The sequence below is a fragment of the Lissotriton helveticus genome, chromosome 1_1 (genome assembly GCF_964261635.1).
Source record: "Lissotriton helveticus chromosome 1_1, aLisHel1.1, whole genome shotgun sequence".
In the NCBI taxonomy this organism is placed as follows: domain Eukaryota; kingdom Metazoa; phylum Chordata; class Amphibia; order Caudata; family Salamandridae; genus Lissotriton; species Lissotriton helveticus.
Window position 1 is genome coordinate 843171697 of NC_136057.1, and position 22627 is coordinate 843194323.

Here is a 22627-nt window from a genome sequence, read left to right on the forward strand (position 1 = left end):
GGCGGACCAGGTCCGTGTGGGGGGGCGATTGGCTTTGTTTCCAGACGCCTGGGCTGCGATCACGGCAGACGCCTGGGTGTTGCAAACGATACAGGGTTTCCACGTGGAGTTTTACGATCAGCCCCGACAAGGCAGACCGCCTCCTCCTATCGTTTTCTCTTGTGTGGACGCACGGTTGGTCGACGAAGAGGTTGCAGACCTGCTTCGCAAGGGCGCCATTTGTCGCTCAGTTCTGCACCCGGCAGGTTTTTTGAGCAATCTGTTCCTGGTGGACAAAGCGGACGGTGGGAAGCGCCCGGTGATCAATCTCAAGGAGTTCAACGGATGGTTGGTCTACCTGCACTTCAAGATGGAGGGTATCCATCTTTTTAGAGATGTTTTGCTGGATGGTGCGCTTGGACCTCAAGGACGCTTACTTGGTGGTCCCCATTCACCCCTCACACCGGCGTTTTCTGCAGTTCCGGTGGGATCAGATTTTCGAGTTTACCGCCCTTCCATTCGGTCTTTCCTCGGCCCCTTGGTGTTTCACCAAGCTCCTCCGGCCGGCGGTGGCATCCGGATGATAGTCTACTTGGACGACATCCTAGTGATGGCACAGTGTCCCGTGCAGTTGGACCTCCCGCTTCGCCGGACGAAATCCTTGCTCCAGGGACTGGGTTTTGTCATCAACAGCGACAAGTCTGTTCTGGTCCCGTCTCAGTTGGTGGTGTTCCTCGGCTTTACCGTGGATTCGGTGCAGTGCACTCTGAGCCTTCCCTCCAAGAAGTTAGGGAAAATCCGCCACATTCTTCGACAGACGGTCTCTCGATCACATACCTCTCTCAGTCAGATTGCCCGGGTGGTGGGTCTGCTCTCTTCCTCCATCCAGGCAATCTTTCCGGGGCCCCTGCATTACCGTGCCCTGCTTAATTCAGAGACTCTGTCCCTCACCACCCCTTGTTGTAAATATTATTGTCCACCCTAAGCGTGGAAGGGTATACTCAGACATGAGTCCCTTGCTTATTGCACCATCAGGATTCAAGCAAGCCGGGCCGAAGACGGCTGTAATGCCAGAAACCGGTCCCCGGAAGCTTATTTCCTTCCCAGTGTAAGAATTGGCTTTTGTAGTCTGGTCTGCCCTGTTCCCATGATGCACTGGGCCAGGGACAGACTAATTTGCATACAGCCAGGTTCTGAAACTGGGATGGTGCAATGAGCTAAAAAACGGTGTTGGATCTAGCCCTGATCTCTTGACTGGGTGAGAGTATACTGCTTAATTCAGAGACTCTGTCCCTCACCACCCCTTGTTGTAAATATTTTTGTCCACCCTAAGCGTGGAAGGGTATACTCAGACATGAGTCCCTTGCTCATTGCACCATCAGGATTCAAGCAAGCCGGGCCGAAGACGGCTGTAATGCCAGAAACCGGTCCCCGGAAGCTTATTTCCTTCCCAGTGTAAGAATTGGCTTTTGTAGTCTGGTCTGCCCTGTTCCCATGATGCACTGGGCCAGGGACAGACTAATTTGCATACAGCCAGGTTCTGAAACTGGGATGGTGCAATGAGCTAAAAAACGGTGTTGGATCTAGCCCTGATCTCTTGACTGGGTGAGAGTATTCTGCTTAATTCAGAGACTCTGTCCCTCACCACCCCTTGTTGTAAATATTTTTGTCCACCCTAAGCGTGGAAGGGTATACTCAGACATGAGTCCCTTGCTCATTGCACCATTAGGATTCAAGCAAGCCGGGCCGAAGACGGCTGTAATGCCAGAAACCGGTCCCCGGAAGCTTATTTCCTTCCCAGTGTAAGAATTGGCTTTTGTAGTCTGGTCTGCCCTGTTCCCATGATGCACTGGGCCAGGGACAGACTAATTTGCATACAGCCAGGTTCTGAAACTGGGATGGTGCAATGAGCTAAAAAACGGTGTTGGATCTAGCCCTGATCTCTTGACTGGGTGAGAGTATTCTGCTTAATTCAGAGACTCTGTCCCTCACCACCCCTTGTTGTAAATATTTTTGTCCACCCTAAGCGTGGAAGGGTATACTCAGACATGAGTCCCTTGCTCATTGCACCATCAGGATTCAAGCAAGCCGGGCCGAAGACGGCTGTAATGCCAGAAACCGGTCCCCGGAAGCTTATTTCCTTCCCAGTGTAAGAATTGGCTTTTGTAGTCTGGTCTGCCCTGTTCCCATGATGCACTGGGCCAGGGACAGACTAATTTGCATACAGCCAGGTTCTGAAACTTGGATGGTGCAATGAGCTAAAAAACGGTGTTGGATCTAGCCCTGATCTCTTGACTGGGTGAGAGTATTCTGCTTAATTCAGAGACTCTGTCCCTCACCACCCCTTGTTGTAAATATTACTGCAGCGCCTCAAGGCGCACCACCTCCGACGCGGTTTAACGTACGATCAGATGGTGCCTCTGTCGGACGAGGTGAGAGAAGAAATGCATTGGTGGCTGGCACATATGGAGGCCTGGAATGGCCGAGCGATTTTCGGCCCTGTCCCAGTCTTGGTGATAGAGTCCGACGCCAGCCGTGCTGGATGGGGCGCCCGCTGTGGAGAGTTTTCCACAGGCGGCGCCTGGTCGTCCGAGGAACAGGAGCTTCATATCAACTGCCTAGAACTGTTGGCCGGGTCCTTTGCGGTGCGCTGCTGAACCAAGGACACGGTTCGGTCCTGCGTTTTGCTTCGCATGGACAATATCTCGGCTGTGAGCTACGTCAACCATTTGGGAGGCCCTCGTTCCAAGGCGCTTTCAGACTTGGCAAAGGATTTTTGGAATTACTGCCTGGCACGCCAGGTTTCAGTACAAGCGGAGTATTTGCCGGGTCAAGACAATCAGGTCGCGGATTGGCACTCCCGGCATCTGCGGGACTCCAGCCAGTGGAAGTTGGACCCGCAAGTGTTCAGGTGGCTGAATGACGCCTGGGGCCCTTTCTCAGTGGACCTTTTTGCGTCTCGCCTGGACTTCCAGCTCCCTCGCTTCTTCAGCTGGAGGCCGATCCCCTAGCGGAGGCCAAGGACGCCTTCCTCCAGGACTGGAGCAGGGAGAGGTCTTACGGCTTTCCCCCGTTCTCGATGATTTTGAGGGGGGCGGCCCATCTTCGCCGCCAGCAGGCGGACGTGGTCATGGTGACTCCATGGTGGAGATCTCAAGTTTGGTTTCCAGTTCTTCTGGAACTTTCTTGGGATTCTCCAATCCTACTCCCCCGGTTTCCACGGCTTCTTCTCAACGCGGACGGGGAACCCCATCACCTGCTCACTCAGAGCTCGCTTCACCTCATGGCATGGAGACTTTCGGGCGACGTTGGTCGCTCCCAGGCCTTTCGAGACCAGCTGAGAATTTCCTCTCGAAGGCCTGGGCAGGCAGCACAACAAAGCGTTATCGCTCTGCCTGGAATAGGTGGTCACGTTGGTGTCTTCGACGGGACCTGGATCCCGTGGTCGCAGGCGTCGTTCCTGCGTTAAACTACTTGGCAGAATCGGCTTCGGCTGGCCTGGCCTATCGTACCATCAACGCGATGCGATCGGCGATCTCGGCGGGGCACCAGCCGGTGGCAGGGGTGCTGCTGGGGGAACACCCATTTGTATGTCGGCTCCTGCGTGGAATTCGACTTTCCCTGCCCCCAGAACCGCGTTATTCAGTTCTCTGGGATGTTAACCTGGTTCTTAACCTGTTTTTGTCGTGGCCGCCGAATAAGTACCTGTCCTTGAAAGAACTTTCGGCAAAATTGGCAATGCTTTTATGTCTGGTTTCATGCAGGCGGGTGTCGGATGTACGCGCCTTGGATGTCGCGGCGAGAGTTTTTTCCCCTGATGGGGTAGTTTTTACCTTGGGGCGTCGCACGAAGTGTGCTTCACGGACAATTTCCTACCCATACTTCGTGGACACTCCCAAACTGTGCGTGGTCCAGTGTTTGAAGGTTTATGAGGACCTAACCTCGGAACTTCGCCCTCCGGGCGAACGACAGTTGCTCATCGCGCTGCGAAAGCCGCACAAGGCTGTCTCTTCTCCCACCATCGCCAGATGGGTTCGTGGATAATGCAGGAAGCAGGCATTGATACGAAACAGTTCGGTGCTCATTCAGCTAGAGGGGCCATGGCCTCGAAAGCGTTCTCTCTAGGTGCTAGATTGGAGGATTTGATGCGAGCTGCGGATTGGTCTTCGGACTCCACCTTTAAGAGGTTTTACTTCAAACCGGTGATTGATATTGCTCATTTGGTGGTGAGTAAGCTTTGAACTAGCATAATCTGAAGCCTCCGGTCCTGACATAGAATCGAAATTTGCCTAGCAGTGTAACGGTAAGTTTCAATTCTATTAAGGACACGGAGGCGAGGATTATCCCTCCCGGACTTCCTGCGAAGGTTACCCGCCCGTACGGCAGTAAGTACTCAGGTTTTCCAGTTATGTGGTTATGAGAACTATGCATTGTGCATTGTATGTTCTTTGGATGCTGCCAGGATGTTTCCCTTTTCACTGCGGACGCTGTGGTTCTTTTTGTAGGAAATGATGGCGCCAAGCAGGACCAGTAACATAGCGTGCCTCGCGCGAAGAAAGAGGAAGTGGTCATGAAGGGGACGTCCTACCTAGCTACAGTGGATACTAAGAAAGGACTATGTTATGGACTGCCTTATGAGACTCATGTGAGTTGTAGTTGACGGTCATTTTTTCATTTGTTGCCCATACCTTTTGTTCGGGTATGGCTGTTATTTGTGTTTGGCTGCTGTGACTTTTGTGAATAAACAGCGGAGAAGGTACAAAAGCATAATCCTCGCCTCCGTGTCCTTAATAGAATTGAAACTTACCGTTACACTGCTAGGCAAATTTTGATTCTGTACGGAAGGAATTAGACAACATTCTTTGCTTACTTGTAAACGGTTCCAAGCTGAATATAATGAAACGCGTCAATCTTCATTAGCAGTGCCTAAGGAACAATAAACGCAAAACAGGTTTTAATTCATTTGCAAAATCATTTCTGCATTCATTAATCTGCCTACGTGCAGCTGAAATACTTATATATTTGTTGTGCCTGGGACACAATGCTTCATTTTATGTATCCCACGTGAGAGTTTAATGCCATTAGATGGTTTAGGCTTGTGAGCATTTGTTCCCTTAGTTAACTTGTGGAAATAGAAGAGTGATTGACCACTCGGAGCATAATTGATGCCTGTGCCCTGGTTTGCTGCCCAAAGCCAAGATTGTCCAGTGCCACACACCACTCTAATATTTCGACCGAGTCCACCAGACCATAAAACATGAGAAACGGATGGGATGTCATCATGGAACAGGACTGCATCCCTCAGACCCAAGCACCTACCCGTATGTCAGTTTTAGGGTAGATTCAGGGAAGATTCACCTTCTACCATCCTGCCATTGAGGGCAGAGAGTCAATAGACCCCAGGAACCTGTGTAATAAAAAATAATGGCATGGTTGCCGCCTTGTTTGACATTTGGCCCTAGCCCCAGGCACCAGCTAGTCATTCTGCACCCACAGGAGGCATCAGGAAATAGAAACCTGAATTTGAACATATTGGTCATGAATTTTGTATATGGGAGGCTTATAGGAGAATTAGGTATTTTTAATTTTCTGAGATAGACAGCCTTAGCTGTTTACGCAGATATACTATTTCCAATACATAACAGCCTGGGCTTTGGGTCAGCACCTTGCTCATGGTTGGATGAAGTTCTTGCCTGTCTCAGTTGACTTCTCTTGATTTAACAGCTTTTCTCCCTATTCTTGTGTGTGCCCCACCCAAAAGCACTTCGGTGTCAGAGAATTCTGCTTGGTATCCCTGAGAGGATTATTTGTTATTTATTTTTGAGCGCTCAATGGGAGTGCATGTTTCCTTGCTCTCTCTCCCTTTTCCAAGATTGCTAGTGTGTCATGTCATGAAACATATTGACTTTGCCAGTGTTTGGATACTACTCTCAATGCAAAAAGTAATTACACTAATATTATGTACTACTCCTTGCAGGTTATTTACATCTGTATGGCACTGTGATAGGCAAGCACTGTTAATAAATGGAATCATTCAAAACAAACAGTGTACCACTGTAGGAAATTAGGCTTTTCTGCACGGTCCCCCTGGATTTTTTCGCCTTTTGCTCGACCTAATATTTTTGCTAGCTTTAGAAACTGTGCACCCAGTAGAAACTGCTATCCAGTAGTAAAGAGTCTATGCTCCATTTTTTTAACAGGGTTGAATCAGCATATTACAAGTCCCTAGTACATGGTACAAAGTGTACCTAGGGCCAGGAAGTTAAATGGCACTAGGGGAATGCAGCACATATTGTGCCATCTACTACAGTAGCAGTGCAAACACGGCTTCAGGACTACCATTGTATCTTGAGCGTAGCAGTGTAAAAACAGCAATTTTAACTGTAAAAAGAAACCCTTATGACTGATCAAAATCTCCTGTATACATATTAATAGGTCACCGCTATAAATGCTTTACAGCCCATATGGCAGTGTGCATAGAATTTAAAAAGACATGCAGAAATGCAATGTTAAAATGTCCTTACAGTGACTAGCACTGAAAAGCTATTTCCAGTTTGCCAAGCATAGCTGTCATACGGAGAAAACCAGAGTACGGATTACAATAGGAATATTGTATTTGGGGCATCGGACCAAATAGAAAATACTCCAACAACTATTTAACAAAAGAATTCAATGGTGAAGTCGGATCTCTAATTAATATTAAGGAAAAGGAACATTAAGGTTACTTTTTCCCAGTTCATTGAGGCTAATTGATTTGGCTCTCTAGCTTCTTGCAGCCAGTAATTAGTGTGAATGAGTGTAAATATATGTGAAATGTCTCCCAGGAACATACAATAGGCTGTCCTGAATAGGCAGAGATGACTCTTTTGAACGCCACAGAAATTGCAGGGTAGGGGCTTTGGGCATCCTTTTTGACACTAAAAAATCCTGCTCAACAAGACAGCTGGATTCACATATAGGATTTGGGGCACTCTTGAAAGTAGTGAGGACAGGTTGCCAAGCCAATTTTAATGGATTCACTGTCTCGTTACTAAAGGACATAGCTTTTGTCCAACCAAGCTTCTGTCTCTTGGTTTACATACAACCCTTGGGGCACCCTGGAAAAGAGAAAGAACAAGACAATTCTTGTGGATCTACTGCCTGGTGACGGACAGTCTCTGTTTTTGTCCTACCAGACTTCGGTCTCTGGGTTTATTGTGGCTACAGTAGTTTCCTCAAACTCAAATTTAGTGTTAGATGTGGGAGGATACTAGGAATACAATAGTACACTCCGCACACACAGCCCAAGGTTAGGGTGGGCAAAGAATTTTGCCATCTTGAAAATGGCCAAAGTCAGCAGGGTTGGCCCCAGGACCTTTTACCCCAGTGGCTACTGCATGCCCAGGAGTCATTCCCACCCACTAGATAGTGGCAGCTCCAGGCACTCACTAGCGAATACTCCTGGTCCTGGAGAAGATCAAAAGAGGACTGGATCTTGTATTCACGGACTCGCAGTAGGAGGGGGGGGGGGAGGACACAAGGGGGGAGGGGGGAAGGGAGATCTCGTTGACGGGAACTATGTGATGTCATTGATACATTATGTGACATTATTGACGGATTCCGCTCTGCTTGTACAGAAAACAGAAATTAGATGCTTTGAATGTCTGATGTGGTTTTGGAATGTACTTAAGAAAATGTAAATAAATACATTCCAAAAAAAAGAGGACTGGATCTACTGTCTGTGACCTGAGATAAGCCCTGAAAGTCTGAACCGGTTTCCTCTTGAACCCAGGTCAAAGAAGTGGATGCAACACTCAGTTGGCTGCCCTCCTATTCAAGGTACAGGGATACAACAAGCTATAAGAGACCTTTTTCAGTACGTACCCAGGTGCCCATGGCATGCTCTTAGCCTCTGCCTGATGTATTGGGAATCTCTAAGTACCGCCCCTGATGTTGTGGGGCCTTTAGAAGTGTACTCCTGGATTGAAACTCAAAGGACAGTTGCCCATATGTACTAAAGCTTTTTCGAGTAGACACAAAATAGGTAAAACTCTTTGATACATCTGGCCCTAAGTCAGAAGGTAATATCATGACTCAAGGCGAACCAGGTCGGTGCATTTGACCCATGCATTGCAGTTATCCTCAAATAGTGCCTAGGTCCCTGGTCTACCACAACCATGGACTATCATTTGCACTTTGTGCTTTTTAGCGCTACTTCTACTTAAAATTTTGAAAAGTCATATCTCTGGTTACCGTTGTTGTATTTTTGTAATTGTGGTGCCATTTTGTTCATTACATTTTACCATATTCTCTAATTTGGTTTGGAATTTTTATTGTTTTACATTTTGATTTTATTACCGTTTTCGTACTGCATAAATCTTTACACATTGTCCTAAATTAATCCTGCCTGTCCTGGGCCATAGCTACAAAGGGGTTGAGCTCATGTTAATTTAGTGACTTTGACGGTTCACACTGACAAAGATTGGATTATACCTTGAGGTGGGTAGTCGCCCATCCAAAATAAACAAATGTTTTACAACCACCACTCATACTATCACAAAACAAGAAGGAAATTAGTTCCTGCTTGAACCAGATGAATGGATAGAAACAGAATGTCTACAAATCCCTCAAACGATACTTTAGATCAGATTAAATAACCACACTATTATTACAGATTTATCATAACTTACAATGTTACATTTATTAATTAAAGGGAATATTTTTAAACATGCACTATTTAAATGTTAGCAGTACAGCGACATAATATAAACCACACCGAGACCTACCTTGTGAACATCATAATGAAGTCCGCGTATGGCAAAATGTGGATTATATTCATACTTCCTTAGTTCTTCTGGATACTAGAGCAGGAGAAAAAATGTTTAGTTACAAATCTAGTACAGCTTCTCCAAGTTAACTACATAAATACAATCTTCTTTAGATTACTAAAAGACCAAGTAGGATCCGATACCGCTTTAAGTACCACAAGAATACTCCATCCTAGGGACAAGGCTCACCAGTCAGTCCTGAATGTTGTATTCATATCGTAGTCCCTCCAATATATGGAGAGTCTGAAAATGTAAACGTGCAGCACAACTGAACGCCCTGTCCTCTAGAGTCAAAGAGACCCAGCCTGCCCAAGTCACTAAAATGAGTAACGTTAGAATTTGTTTAGGTCTCAGATTCTTCTGATCTCAAATGGTGACGGATTACCAATCAGATATAAATTTGATTAAATTAAGGGGGAAACACACAAAGTCAAACAGTTACAGAGAAAGTGTGACCAAATTCGTCTGCTGCTCGAATCTGGATCTACAGGGGGGATAGTTTGCAGAAATCCCAAGAAACGTCCTGTTAGAAAGTTTATTTTTGTGATATAAACGGGAATTCCTCAATAGTCTATGAATTCGGGCAACATAAGACATGACCTGAAACATACGAATAGCACTGTTCACTGAAGAAAAACATTTTGTAACAAAAAGTCTGTGGGAGTCTCACTACTTTAGGTCATCTATATAATAGCAAGTGTAACAATGATAATGTACTAATATTCATTAACAATACACTGCAAACCCTAAAAAGAATGATACAGTGGTACCCAAGTAAATACTGGTTGTTATCTGAAACTAAGAACCTCGTCAAATCACAAACAGCATGCCTACCTACTTGTTGACACCAGCAGGCTTGTTTCCTCTGGCCATTTGCCTGCTTTTTGTAACATCACCGATTCATTTCTTGAGGTCTGCCTTCGCTCCCTCACAATTATTCGAATGTGTCTGGCCACATGCTTTTTGCAGCACATTTCATGGCACTTTTAATGCAAAGGTTTCTATCAGCGTGGCCCTCAGTCACTTCCCAGTAAAGCCGTTAGTGAGTGCTAATGGCCAATGTAGGGTTCTCTTAAGTTCTACGAGTTTCTACGGCTTCTGGGGTAGTAGTAATTATTTAAAATGCGTGGTAATTCTGAAATTCAGCATAAAGGAAAAAACTGAAAGTACTGCATATTTAGTTATTTCTCAGCATCACCCTAAGTGAGGAATTACCTCAAATGCACCAAAAACGTATAACGTAAGAATTGAGAGCTTAAAGTAGTTCAAAGTAATGAAACCGACCAAAATGCCCAATTAAAAGGTCACTACCTTAATACAAACAATGTAAACGACCCAGCCGCTGAGCAAACAAGAAGCTCACTATGAATATACAAGAAAGCTTGACTCAGATGTAAAATACTTGGGGGGGGGGGGGGGGGGTGATCTCCAGGGTCAGGGAGGAAACGATGAAAGCAAATTATGGCACTGCCATTACTTCAATTAAGACCTCGATATCTTGCTGGATATCACTGCCCTTATCATTAGCGGGTCGGATTTCCCTAATTAATTAAAATGGTAATATTGCCTAAGTTACTATATCTTTTCCTCAACGTACCCTACTCCCCTGGACGCTCTTTTTTCCATACGCCCCAAACTCAGTTAATTAGACTGGCATGGGGAGGAACACAACCTAGGGTGTGTTAGACCACACTCACTCTGCCTTTTTCGCAAGGCTTTCAAGGCGCCGGAAATGGAGCTATATTATTTATGTGCGCAGGTCCACTATGCGACCTATTGGCTTAAACCGCCACCCTACATGCCCCACCTGGCCATTAAGCAAGGATACATGGCCCCCCACCTATGACCTCCTTTTTGGGTGCTAGGGTTCCAGGCGAGGACACAACTTACTCCACTATAGCCTGTACCAACCTTGTGTGGCGACAGTTAGCTAGAAGGATGAGTAAACCCCTATTAAACTACCCATTATTGCAACTCAATCAATCAATCAGTAAATCAACGAGGGAATTGTAGACGCGCTACTCACCCGTAAGGATCTCAAGACGCTGGGGGTGAGGGGGCAGCTCTCGTCAGTCAGAGAGCCAGGTCTTGAGGGTCTTCCTGAAGATGCGCAGAGTGGGGGCGCGTCTGATGTTGATTGGGTGTTTGTTCCAGGTCTTTGCTGCAATGTAGGAGAAGGCTCTTCCAACCTGTTCTGGCTCTGCGGATGAGCTGGGTTTTGGCGAGATCGGCGGATTGGAGGTTTCTCTTGGGTGCGTGGAAGGCCATTCTTTCATTGAGATATTGGGATTCGGTGTGGAGGAGTCATTTGTAAGCGTGGGTGAGTATCTTGAAGGTTACTCTCTTCTCAACAGGGAGCCAGTTGAGTTCTCGCAGGTGTTGGGTGATGATGTGTTCGTGTCGCGGGATGCCGAGGACAAGTCTGGCTGCAGTGTTCTGTATGGTCTGGAGCTTGCACAGCAGAGATTTGATGATCCCGGCGTAGAGGGCATTTCCGTAGTTCAATCTGCTGGTTATGAGTGCATGGGTGACGGTCTTTCTTGATTCAGGGGGGGGGGATCCATTTGAAGGTCTTGCCAAGGATGCAGAGCGTGTTGAAGCAGGTGGAGGAGACGGCGGTGATCTGTCGGGTCATGGAGAGGGAGGAGTCGAGTGTAATGCCGAAGTTCCGGCCGTGGTTCATGGGGGTGGGTGGGCTGCCGTTGGCCATCAGGTGTTGTCCCATGCAGAGGGGGAGGGTCCGAGGACAAGGACTTCTGTCTTCTCAGAGTTGAGCTTGTGTCGGTGTTAACGCTACTATCCTCAAGAGGACTTGATGGGACAACACCACAAAATCGCCCTGTAACTGGGAGCAAGTAATTTAATTTGAAATTTAAATTTGGTATGAAGATAAAGCGAGTTCATGGATCAAGTAATAGTTGAAATATGCAGTGGATGGAGATAAACTACCGACAATTTAATGTATTCCAACTTCTTATTCAGATCATGGACTACCGAAAGTCAGCTTCCTAGCCAAACCAACAAAATCACAGGTCTACAAGACAGTTCTCTGCTAGCATTGCTGGAATGACAATAAGATCCACCTGAGGCAGGGCTTCCCTTAGCTACAAATAAGAAAGAGGTACACAGTAGTTCGCTAGCAAAGTTAAAATGACCAGTGTTCGAAATTTCTGTTCCTGGCACAAGGGTTATGCCAAACTCTGTATTTCATACTAAGATAGTTTAAGAGTCAGGAGTTGAGTACACTCTTAATGTTACCTCCTTGATCTGGGTTAGAACCAGTGGCGGCCCACACAGGTAAAGCTGTGGGGCGGGGCGTGGAGGAGCTGGGTGGGGGGGTAGTGGAGTGCGACATACGACGGGAAAGTAGAGAGTAAGAAATAAATAAATAAAAACACTTAATTTGCGCTTGCAGCATCACAGAGTCGGTGATGCTGCAAGCGCAAAGTAAGTGCTATGGATCCACAAAACCCTGTGTGCTGTGACCACCGCTCTACATTCTAAACTAACAACTGAGACAAAAGAGCCCCGTCGTTAAAATGAAGGCATGCTTGGTGCACCCCTCTAGGTCACAGGACAGGACCAGGACCTCACTCTTGTGAAAGGACAGCACTAGGCCTCTGCACACAGGATATGTTAGTGGGAGGCAATAGCCAAAATCAAAAATCAGTATACCAGATACTAGAAGTCGAACACTCTGGTCAGGGGAAACTGATGTACACCATGCAGGGGACCTTCCCATCACATCAGTGCCCAACTTTAGACACCAAATAAAACTCCAAATGCATCAGTGACAGAACTGTCCTACATTACACCGAAGTCAAAATCCACTCGCCTTCCCCAATGCGCAATAAGTAAAAAAGTAGGACATTCAATTAGCTGTCACAGAACTGTAATTGTTGAGTACCTCAAAGTATGGCTGTTTTTCAAGGATGCGGGGAAGTGGCAAGTGGTTGGAACTAGGGAGTACGTGAGCCAGACTTGCATGACTGTTTTCACAATGCATAAACAGATTCGAGTTGGTGGCAAATATAGTCTGGTGTGTTAGCAATCTGAAAGGTCAGAAATATGTGTAAAGTAATGCTGTAAAAAGGCATAAATGACATGGGTGCAAAGATGAATAATAAGAAAATTCAAGTGCAAAAATAGTTTACCTATGTTATGCGCTTACAACTATACAATACAAATATACTTCCCAATGGGCAGGTTTTCAATTTGCTATTACCCTGCGTAGCAGCGTAGATGCACAAAAATAAAGGATTTGTTTTTCTTTGAGGCACACTATTTTCTCAAATTCACAGACGTAAACGTGCGATGTGCCTTGGGGGAAAAAAGGAGGGTTCGGGATCAGTTAAGGTGGATCAAAAGAGTGTTTCTATTTCCTCAAATTAATCTGCTTGTATTTCTTGGTTGTCTGTATCGATTGTTTCCTTCCACCGATTACATTTGCTGCTTTTAGTGGATGGCAGGTATTTATTTACTGTGCGGCGATGCAGTCTAAAGGTTACGGCTATATATAAAATGTGTGTAACCAGACCCGCAGCAAAAGTGTTGGGTATCAACATGCTCCAAGAGCGTAGTGTAATTCATGCAGTCAGAGCTTTCACAACTTGTTTACTTTCAATGGATGCTCGGTGGGAAGAAAAAAATGGCAATTAGCCAAAATGTAAAACGGTGCTGAATTTAACCCCAGCATTTGGTGTGAAAAATCTGTGAATCTGTAACCTGGGGTGTGGTCCTCCAACTTCTTCCGGAAACTCAAATGCATTAGGTAGAAAGGCCGAATAGGTTCTTTTTCTTCCAAGATGCAGGCTTAAATATAGTTTCGTGTCCCAATAAGACTGTTCTTCCCCTTTTAGTTAATGTAGTCATGCACATTAAAAAGAAAATACAAGTCCTAGAATGCAGAGAAAAAAAATAGGCCTCCGGGCCCTGCTTACTCCCATGTGAAGTTCCTCTGGCTAAAACGGCCTGCACCTCCTGCCACAAAACAGACAGATGGTCTCACGAATGCTGCTCTGATATGATATGTTTGGCAGATGCGGTGGATTGAAAAGGAATTGCTGGGCATTGCCCTGTTGCACAACCTGGAGAACCCACATGCCCGATGTGAAGCTCTGCCATCCCTGAAGGACGTGGCTGACCCTGCCTCTTATTGGATGGTTGTGTGCCGCTAATGACACACTGAAGAGGTTTTCAAGTTGATGCCGGAGGGGTGAGGTATTGGGACATTCACTGCCCTTGATGGCCGGGTCGTTGTCAGTTGGGCTATGAGTCTAACAGACAATGACCAGGCCATCAAGGGCTGGGAGCCCTGACCTCGACAGTGCTGTTGCATGGGCGGTGGAGCCCGACACTGTTCATACACCAATCCCTGGTATATCCCTGAAAAGGGTTAAACTCTTGGGAGGTCGGAGGGAGCAATCTGACTGGTGACAAAAGGTCCAAAGAGCATGCCATGACTCTGCTCTCTTTAAAACACACAAGGCCCAAGTCTGCCTTTTCCCCAGACAGAAACATATGTAGGATCGTCCATTAGGGATTCCTAGACATCCCTGCAGAAGCATATGGATCTTATCCATGCATGTCATAGTAGCCATTCCAAGAAAATCAGTGGTGCCTAGGACCATACGGATGACGAACTTGACCCTATCTTGGCCATCCTGAATGTCTTAGACCAAGGAAGCCCATAAATCTCCTGGGACAGCCAGTAAGATCTCACCAACCATTTTCCAGAGTGCATGAGTGTGACATCGTAGAAGCCACCTACCTTCTGTTGAGTGACCTGAAGGGAAGGATTCCATATATTTAGACACTCTATCAGGAGGAGTAGTTGGAAAGGATTTAGGATTTACTCTGCTAGTAGACTCCTGCACCACCAAACCATAAGGTATTGGATACTGGGTTAAAAACTCAGGATTGGCTGGCACTGTGACCGGACGATTGACCGGAGAGTCAGGACAAGGGCCTCTTTGAAGGGTGGAAGAGGTTCGGTTGGAGCCTGGCCAGGCTGAAGGACCTCAGTACGAACATTTTACCTCCATAGTGGGGAGAGGGAGGTCAAGGACTTCAGCAGCCCTTCTATTCTATTGACAGTGGTAAAGGATGTTCTTTCCTCCCTTGATGGTCCGATGGGGGTGGGGGGGGAGGGAATCAACCAAGTATCTGGTGAGGTACCTAGCCCACTGGAATGCTGTAGATCCATGGACCCGTTATCTTTATCAAAGAGTGGGGCAAACTCTTCCCTATCACCTCCATTGTCGTCTCCATATGACTGAATCTGGTTGGAGTTTTAGCCAAAAAGTTGGTGCAGTGACTGTACGGTAATGGAGAATGAGGGTGGGATGAAGGGGAAGAGTCCTGCTTGAACTTCCTGTGTTTCTTCCAAGATTTTCACAAAAACTTAGATCATGAAGATCTGACACAAGAACGACTTCGGGAGGGAGTGCACACTCTTGACTTTGACCGGGAGCAGGACCTGTGTGGAGTCTTGCAGTGTTTTGCCTTGTAGAGCTTCAATCATGTTCTCCCATGGCTTTCAGGATTCTTCTGGGAGCAGATGTCGCAAGCCTTGGAGTACTGAGCTGAAATTAAACACCAGAGGCACATCTCATGGTGATCTGTGACAGCCACAACAATGTTTATACAATGTAGTCTGAGGGGGTGAAATACTCCCTTGCAAACTGGATGAATTTAAGGGCATAGAAAGAAATAAACTGATGTTGGCGGGCATGGGTGGTGCCTATATGTGGTGCCAATTGTCACTTCCGGAGTCTAATGGAGTTGGTGTGGAGTCACATGGCACCACCTGCCGGCAAGCAGGAGCATGGCTCTTGAGTTTCTAGATTTAGTCTGGCTCCTGGGGATAGTCACAGAGTGATGAATATGCAATTTAAATATCCATCAGAAAAACTACTTATGAAAAAGCTTCCAGAAGTACTGGATATTCAGATTAATCGGAGTTAAAATAATTTGTGTATAATTGGGAAGGTAGCAATTTACCACCAAAAGTGCGAGGTGCTTGTTACAATGATAAGATTTCCGTTGTGTTAGTGCTATATGTGAATATAGATATGTGCGTGTGTGTGTATGTATGTTTTTATTGGTTTTCAGCAAATAGAACATTTACATAATACATACAGGTCAATACTGAGGTCAGTATAACTTTTATTACAAAAACATAGATCTTTAAACCTCAGGCCGAATGAACTCCGTTGACTATGTCTGACGGATCACAAATGGCATTTGCACCCAGTGGTGGTGCAGGGCGTCTTCCAGCAATAGGGAGAACCCTGGTTCGATCTTTTCACCACCACTGAAAATGCAAATGTCAAATCTTTTGCATTATGGAGTTTCCAAGAAGGCTCTTCTTTGGAAATGCAGTCTGCATAGAGAGGAGCACGGACTCCTGTACACCTTTCTGCCACCAATTCTCCTGTCCAGGTTTTTGATCAGGAACTACTGGGTTCATGTCGTCTTAGTGGGTCCAGATTGGGCCAGGAGAGTGAGGTAACTGGAACTTCTGGGCTTAGACTTTCTCCCCTGATCAAGCTGCCGCTTCTGGTAGATCGTGTATCACAGTACTAGGGCATGGTTGTGCACCCAGTCCTGCGCAACCTGCATCCCCTTGCGTGGAGATTGAGCAGCGCAGTTGAAATCCCCACCTTGATCTCCTTTTCAAAGTCACTGATCAAATCCTAGCAGCCTGGTATCCTTCCACATCTACACGACGGATTGGTTGCTGGTCAAAATGTTGGATGTCTGGTTGTTTTTGTCTTTTGTCTTTTGGCTGTGGGCACTGTTTAGGTTTACCTGTTGGCTCTCTGCCTTTTCACATTTGCCAGACCAGCCATCCTTGTCCAAATCACCCATTGTTGTGTGTTTGCTAAAAGGTGTGCAACCTACATTTCTGCCAAATGCCTCAGTGGGGCCTAAATTCAGTTCTCACTTTCCTGATGTGTACCCCTTTCCAGATGTTCAGATGTCCATTGCACCGCCTCACTTTGAAAATGGTCTTTCTGGTTGCATAATATCAGCACACTGTGTGAGTGAGATTCAGTCCCTTACGGCCCAGCAGCCTTACATCACCTTTTTTTCCAGACAAACTGGAGTTAAGAATTCAAGGTATGGTCCTGATGAAAGTAGTGGCACCCTTGCAAACTGGACAGGCCATTACTCGTCTGGCATTCTTTGCTCCGTTGATTCCATCGAAAGGGAAGGAAAGGCTTTAATCATTTGGACCCCATGAGTGCACTGAGCTTTTACAATGGTTGCACCAAGAAACATCGGGGGGCTCATCAGCTCTTTTTTGATCTCTAGGGCACAGAAAGGCAAGGTGGTGCAGAAGTGGACTATCCAAGTGGACCATCGCACAATGGATAGTCCTCGTATTCAGACCGGCTATGCATTGACTAAGGAGCATCACCAGATGGCCTGAGTGCTAATTTAATCAGAGCGAAGACTGCCAACACTGAGTTGACATGCAGAGTGCCTGTCCTGAATATCTGTCAGGCTGCTACCTGGGCACCAGAGCACTTGTTTCCAAAGCACTACTGCTTTTACAGCCAGATCCGTTGGGATAGGTATATTGTCCGTTCGGTCCGGCATGACATTTTAGACTAAGTCATTCCACAAACCAAACACCATTGGAGATACTCCTCTGGTATCTATTCACAAGGTGAGGAATCTGAGGCTAGAAGGATGCATCAGAATAAGTACTTCTTAGCTACAGTAATGCTCGTTCTGGTAGATACTCTAACTTCAGATTCCTCACTGCCCTCTCATCTTCCCATCCTGTGAAATGGTCTTCCTTCCATCTAAAAACATCCCAATTTAAAAGTCTGCCCATTGGTTTTACTAATTCACTGATAAGCTCGATGTCGAAGGGCGCAGACAAGCTTTCGAAAGAAACCGACATCAGCATGAATGGGTGGCGCTTGGATGCGCCTCTGCCTATCACTTCCGGAGTGGAATGAATTTGGTGCAGTGTCACACAGCAACACCTACCGGTGCACAGGAGCATTGCTTTTGAGTTTCTGGATCTAGTCCGTCACCTGGGGAAATTCTCAAGGTGACAGGGCCGTTTCTACCGTTAGGCAAGACTAGGCGGTCGCCTAGGGCGGCAAAAGGGGGGGGCGGGGTCGGCAAAAAGATGTGTTTGGGAATCCCTGAACAGCTTTCAACCTCGAAAGCGCTTTGGGTAGCGCTTTCTACAATTCTACATCGTGACGTGACTTCACGTTCAGCGTCACAGGCAGGGGCTGTGCATGCCGCTATGCGACTTCTGAATTCGCTTTCGACAGCCCTCGGCTCCAGGAACAACCCATGAGTGCACGATCGAAACTTGTCACTGGCTGCACTTTCCGGGCAGTGGCACTTGGGTGAATTTTTGACTGAACTGTATGCAGGCGCCTCTCCACTCCATGTACTTGGACTTTACCCGCAGGTCACAGCCCAAAATGGAATATACCAACTGACCGCTTGTGGAATCTTTCTGCCGAAGGGTCCCCAGTGTAAGTTACTGAGCTGTATTTAATATGTTGTGCATCTGATGGGTTATATGTTACTGTATTGTTTCGGGGCTGCGTTCACAAGTGGGGGTGTGGGTGGGAGAATTTGGGCCGTTGCTGTTTTTATTCAGTGCCTACTCTCATTCCATACAGCCTTATAGGGAGGCAAACTTTCCTATGAGAACTATTTTGTGTCAGTTCTTGCTGCAATGTATATATGCCCTGTGCCAAATATCCAGACGAGCTGCATGGGGCTGTTAGGGGGGGAAGGAGGTGGTGAAGGGTCTGTCCCTCTATTTAGTCCAGAATATCAGGTTTCTGACGGGCTCGTCGTTCTAGGAAGGCAAGGTGTGCTTTTTTCGGCACAGGAACAAAGCCCCTCCCGCCGCACAGCATGTAAGATCTGCACGTTGAACCCACTTTTGGGTTCATATATATGCAGGTACCGCCGATTTAGTTAACATTAAAAATAGTTTATTTTAAAGTGTTTTCGTTGAAGCTCTTTTTGGAAGGAGAACTGCCCACTTCAACCTCGAGCAATACCTCCCACTATGGCATCTTTTAAAAAGGTATTTTTCACCATAAACCCCAGACTTCACAAACACGCACCACACACAAACACAGAAGCAGCACATTGTACATGCGAGCAATCCTACACAAACATACTGTCTCCAACACATACACACATTCCTTCTCACACAAATGTCCCTTACCCACAACCCTCGCCCACATATGCACGTAAGCAGCCTTCTACACATACAAGCATGCTTCCACACATACAAGCATGCTTACACACATTATCTCGCTATATAGAAACTCAGGCACACATACACAAGCTCTCTATATAGACACACAAACACACACAAATGATCTCCCTATCTAAACACACGCATTCAAACTCCCCATATATATCCAAACACACACGACTCCCCACAGACACATAAGCAAATCACACAACCTCTCTGTAGACACCTAAGCACACATTCACGCAGACACACCCACAAACATGCGTGCAAACCCCCACACATAGATAAACTCTCTTCCACACACACCCAAGCGCACACACAATCACTATGAGTAGTTTTGATTTACTTCTGGCTGCACCGGCTCTCTCTTCATTGAGCCCTTCCTTATTCGGCAGAGCAGCCAGGAGGAACCTGCCTGCTGAAAGGGTTCTCTGCTATAACCTTCCTGCCTCACCGCCCCGTCACACCTGATCCCCAAGTGAGAATTCCACACACAAAATGTTATTCACATGTACCATTTAGCAGACAGTTAGGAATCCCACAATTTGCCTTAATCCTGGCTTTACTATTTTTTTTTTAAAGATTTTTATTTTAATATAGAATTTTAACCACATTTCAAATCCCATTTGATTTCATTACAAAGTCTTTGGAAAGTCTAAGGAAGAAGCCAGGTGAGTAGCTGTAAATACTGCATCAGGTACGGTGTGTAAGAAGCTCACTGCTTTCTAATTACAGTGGTTTTGTTTCAAAGCCGGATGTTGTGGGTCCGTTTTATTTGCTTTCACAAGATGCCATACCCTAGTCACGCTAATATCTAATTGCCGCAAAGGGAAATACAAATAAAATATCTAATGCATTCATTCTTCTAGCTTGGATGACAGGGGAGAGAGTGATGGTAGTAAATGGGAGGGGGCAGCATTTTTCAATGTTCGCCTAGGGCGGCAAAACACCTAGAAACGGCCCTGCAAGGTGAGCAATCCACAGTTAAAGTATCCAACAGAAAAACGTTTTCAAAGATAAGTATCTTGTTCATTGCTCAAAACCAAAAACAAAAAAAAGGTCAATATGCATCAGCTCACGCCTTCACTTCTTTTGTTCGCTGCCAATAAATCATCAGAGTGGCGTCTTCTCAGTTTATCTGGGCTGAAAAAAAACTAAACTGACATGAACATGAACCTTTCAGTAGTTCAGAGCAAAGAGGAATGAATGAAAATAATGTAAATACAATTTCAACATTATGATGTTTAACATGAGACCGCCTTGCTTGCTACTTTAAAGAGTTTTCTACATTTTAACTCTGCTTTCTGAACTAAAAAAGTCTGAAGTAATAGTTTGACTTATTTGCACTTACCTCCTCAACATGTTCATATTTAATGTCTACCATTTCTATTGAGACCAAATGATCAATTGTTTAACTGGGATCTGTAAAAGATAACAGGCGGACTGAACTTTGATGCCTGACTCAACAAATTCATGTTAAGACTGGATGTCATTCTATTGGTGCACATGATTTAACAATCCGGTTTGCTACATCAATGTCAAGTCAAAGCTACAATTTGTCAAAAAGTAAAATATGTATTAATACATGGGAAAAGCAGGGTGCTTGGCCTAGTTGCAGCAAACCATTGCACTGACTCACCGTCCTAGATTTCAGTTCAATGTGCTAAGAGGCTCCTTTGGGCTTCATGGTGGACACCTTATGGAGTTCATCAATGCAAGGGGTTTGCATTAAGTTACTAGCAGTTACAGTCAAGGCATATCAGTGGTGCAGCACCTAAATGTTCTGGGACTGCAGAGAATCATCGTTTAGTGACACCAAGCCTTACAATTTGAATAAATATGGATCTCTAGGTGGGGGTCAAAATAAATAATACTATTAAAGTGTTTGTCTCAGCTAGGGCTATGCACTGAATTACCCTTCAGTGCTCAGAATCCCTACAAAACATGATGAAGTCACTGTAAGAAAGTGTTTTTTTGTGTGGTTACCCCTTTTTTGTGTGGTTACCCCTGGTATTGCTTGTTTTTAACCCTACATGCATGGGCACTGCTGTCCAAGCCCCAGTGTACGTGCTCTGACTCATAATACATGGTAAAACTGGATAAACCCCATTTTGAATATTTAACACCAATGGCATAGAAAATAAAATGTCACCTATGGACTGCAGCACGAATGCTACTATCCTCTACAGTGACAAAGCATGGTTTCAGGCCTACCTGTATAGCCCGTTTCCTGTAGTTTTTAAACCTGTGGGTGAACCGGTCCAAATAACCCTTTTTAGATAGGAAAGAACCCTACTTTTAAACATTAAGTCAGGCCTACGTAGGCTTAGCACCCCAAAAGGTAGGGTCCTTAGTGTTTAAAAGAGGCACCAAATGCCATTTTCACTGTTAGGGCTATAGGTTTCGTAAAGTTCACAAAAATTAATAAACCTGCTACCTTTGGATTGGGCTAAGCTACAGAGGCAATTAAACCACTATTTTTAATATTTATTGAAAACCCAGAAGAGAACTTCCGTGGCCACAAAATTTGAATTTCTCCAGCTTAGAGCTTTTGCAGTCAAAATCAACGGTTTCAGCGGAACTTCGTCCAATGGCTATACAGCTTCAAGAGGGCTTCATCAGTTACACCCTACAACATTCTAAGTCAAAAGGTAAGAATCCTTGACCGGAACAACCCACTGGGTGTATCTGAAACGTGCTCCTTGAATCGCACCTACGTCTCAGTCAACCATGAACAGTGACTACTGATTGGCCCTGTACATTTTAATGGCGCTTTTTAACTCAAATTTTTTTTTAAAAAAATCATATCATATCTCTGGTTTTCCTTATTGAATTTTTAGTTTTTTTAGTGTAATTTTGCGCATTCATTTTTAGGTCTCGTCTACGCAGCATGCATACGCTGCGTAGGCAAAAAGACCTTTCGCTGTCGCTTTGGCTTTTAAGCCAAAAACGTGCACGCGTTCCATTGCCTTCAATGGCAACGCGTGCACGTCTGGCGATTCACTTGCGGGAGCAAACGCCGCCATATAGTAGCAATTATTGCTCCCGCAAGTGAATCGCACAGCCCCCCTGCTGCCGCGCAACTCCCCCTGCAGCCTGTCACGCTTGCTTTTTTGCTGCTCCACTCGACGGCTCTATGGAAACACTTGGGTGTGAGAGAGGCAACGGAGGTGGGGGCTAAGCAAAGGGAAGCTAGGTAGGACTACCCAGGGACCTTGCACCTCCTTCAATATTCTGAATCTTGGATATAAGACGCAGCAGAAGTTTTCAATCTCACTTTGGTTCTCGGAGGGCCTTCGTTTGTTAGTGTGGGATTTAAGTGAGTGGGGCTGCGCATAAGCGCACAATCGCTGAGTTGAAAAGAGTCTATGGGATGTTGTTTGCATTGTTCCCAGTCTGCAGTCGCGGTTTAAATCCGGTCCTGGAAGCCTGGGGCCCGCCGCCGCCGCAGCAGCAGAAGCAGAAGCAGCTTGGCACACTTGTGGTTGGAAACTAGGACTAGTCTGTTTTTGTGTAACATGGCAGAGGGGGGGTTCGCTTGTTGTGTAATTACAGATGCTCCCGCTTGGGATGCATTGAATCCCAG

General features: G+C 45.9%; 1 protein-coding gene and 1 long non-coding RNA gene across 3 annotated transcripts in view; one reads left to right on the top strand and one right to left on the bottom strand.

Moving 5' to 3' along the window:
* NT5DC3 (5'-nucleotidase domain containing 3) overlaps positions 1-22627 on the bottom strand; it is a 377890-nt gene that overhangs the window by 288672 nt on the left and 66591 nt on the right. For both annotated transcript variants that reach the window (XM_078674858.1, XM_078674850.1), the window contains exons 3-4: positions 8745-8819; positions 4850-4905 (exon numbers count right to left, since the gene is read on the bottom strand). In XM_078674858.1, coding sequence (XP_078530984.1) covers positions 4850-4905; positions 8745-8819 — 131 coding nt within the window. The remainder of the gene's footprint in view (positions 1-4849; positions 4906-8744; positions 8820-22627) is intronic.
* The window catches only part of LOC144817927 (uncharacterized), a 131696-nt gene continuing 127061 nt past the window's right edge, over positions 17993-22627 (top strand). Inside the window, exon 1 of the long non-coding RNA XR_013606999.1 lies at positions 17993-18298. This is a non-coding gene — a long non-coding RNA (uncharacterized LOC144817927). The remainder of the gene's footprint in view (positions 18299-22627) is intronic.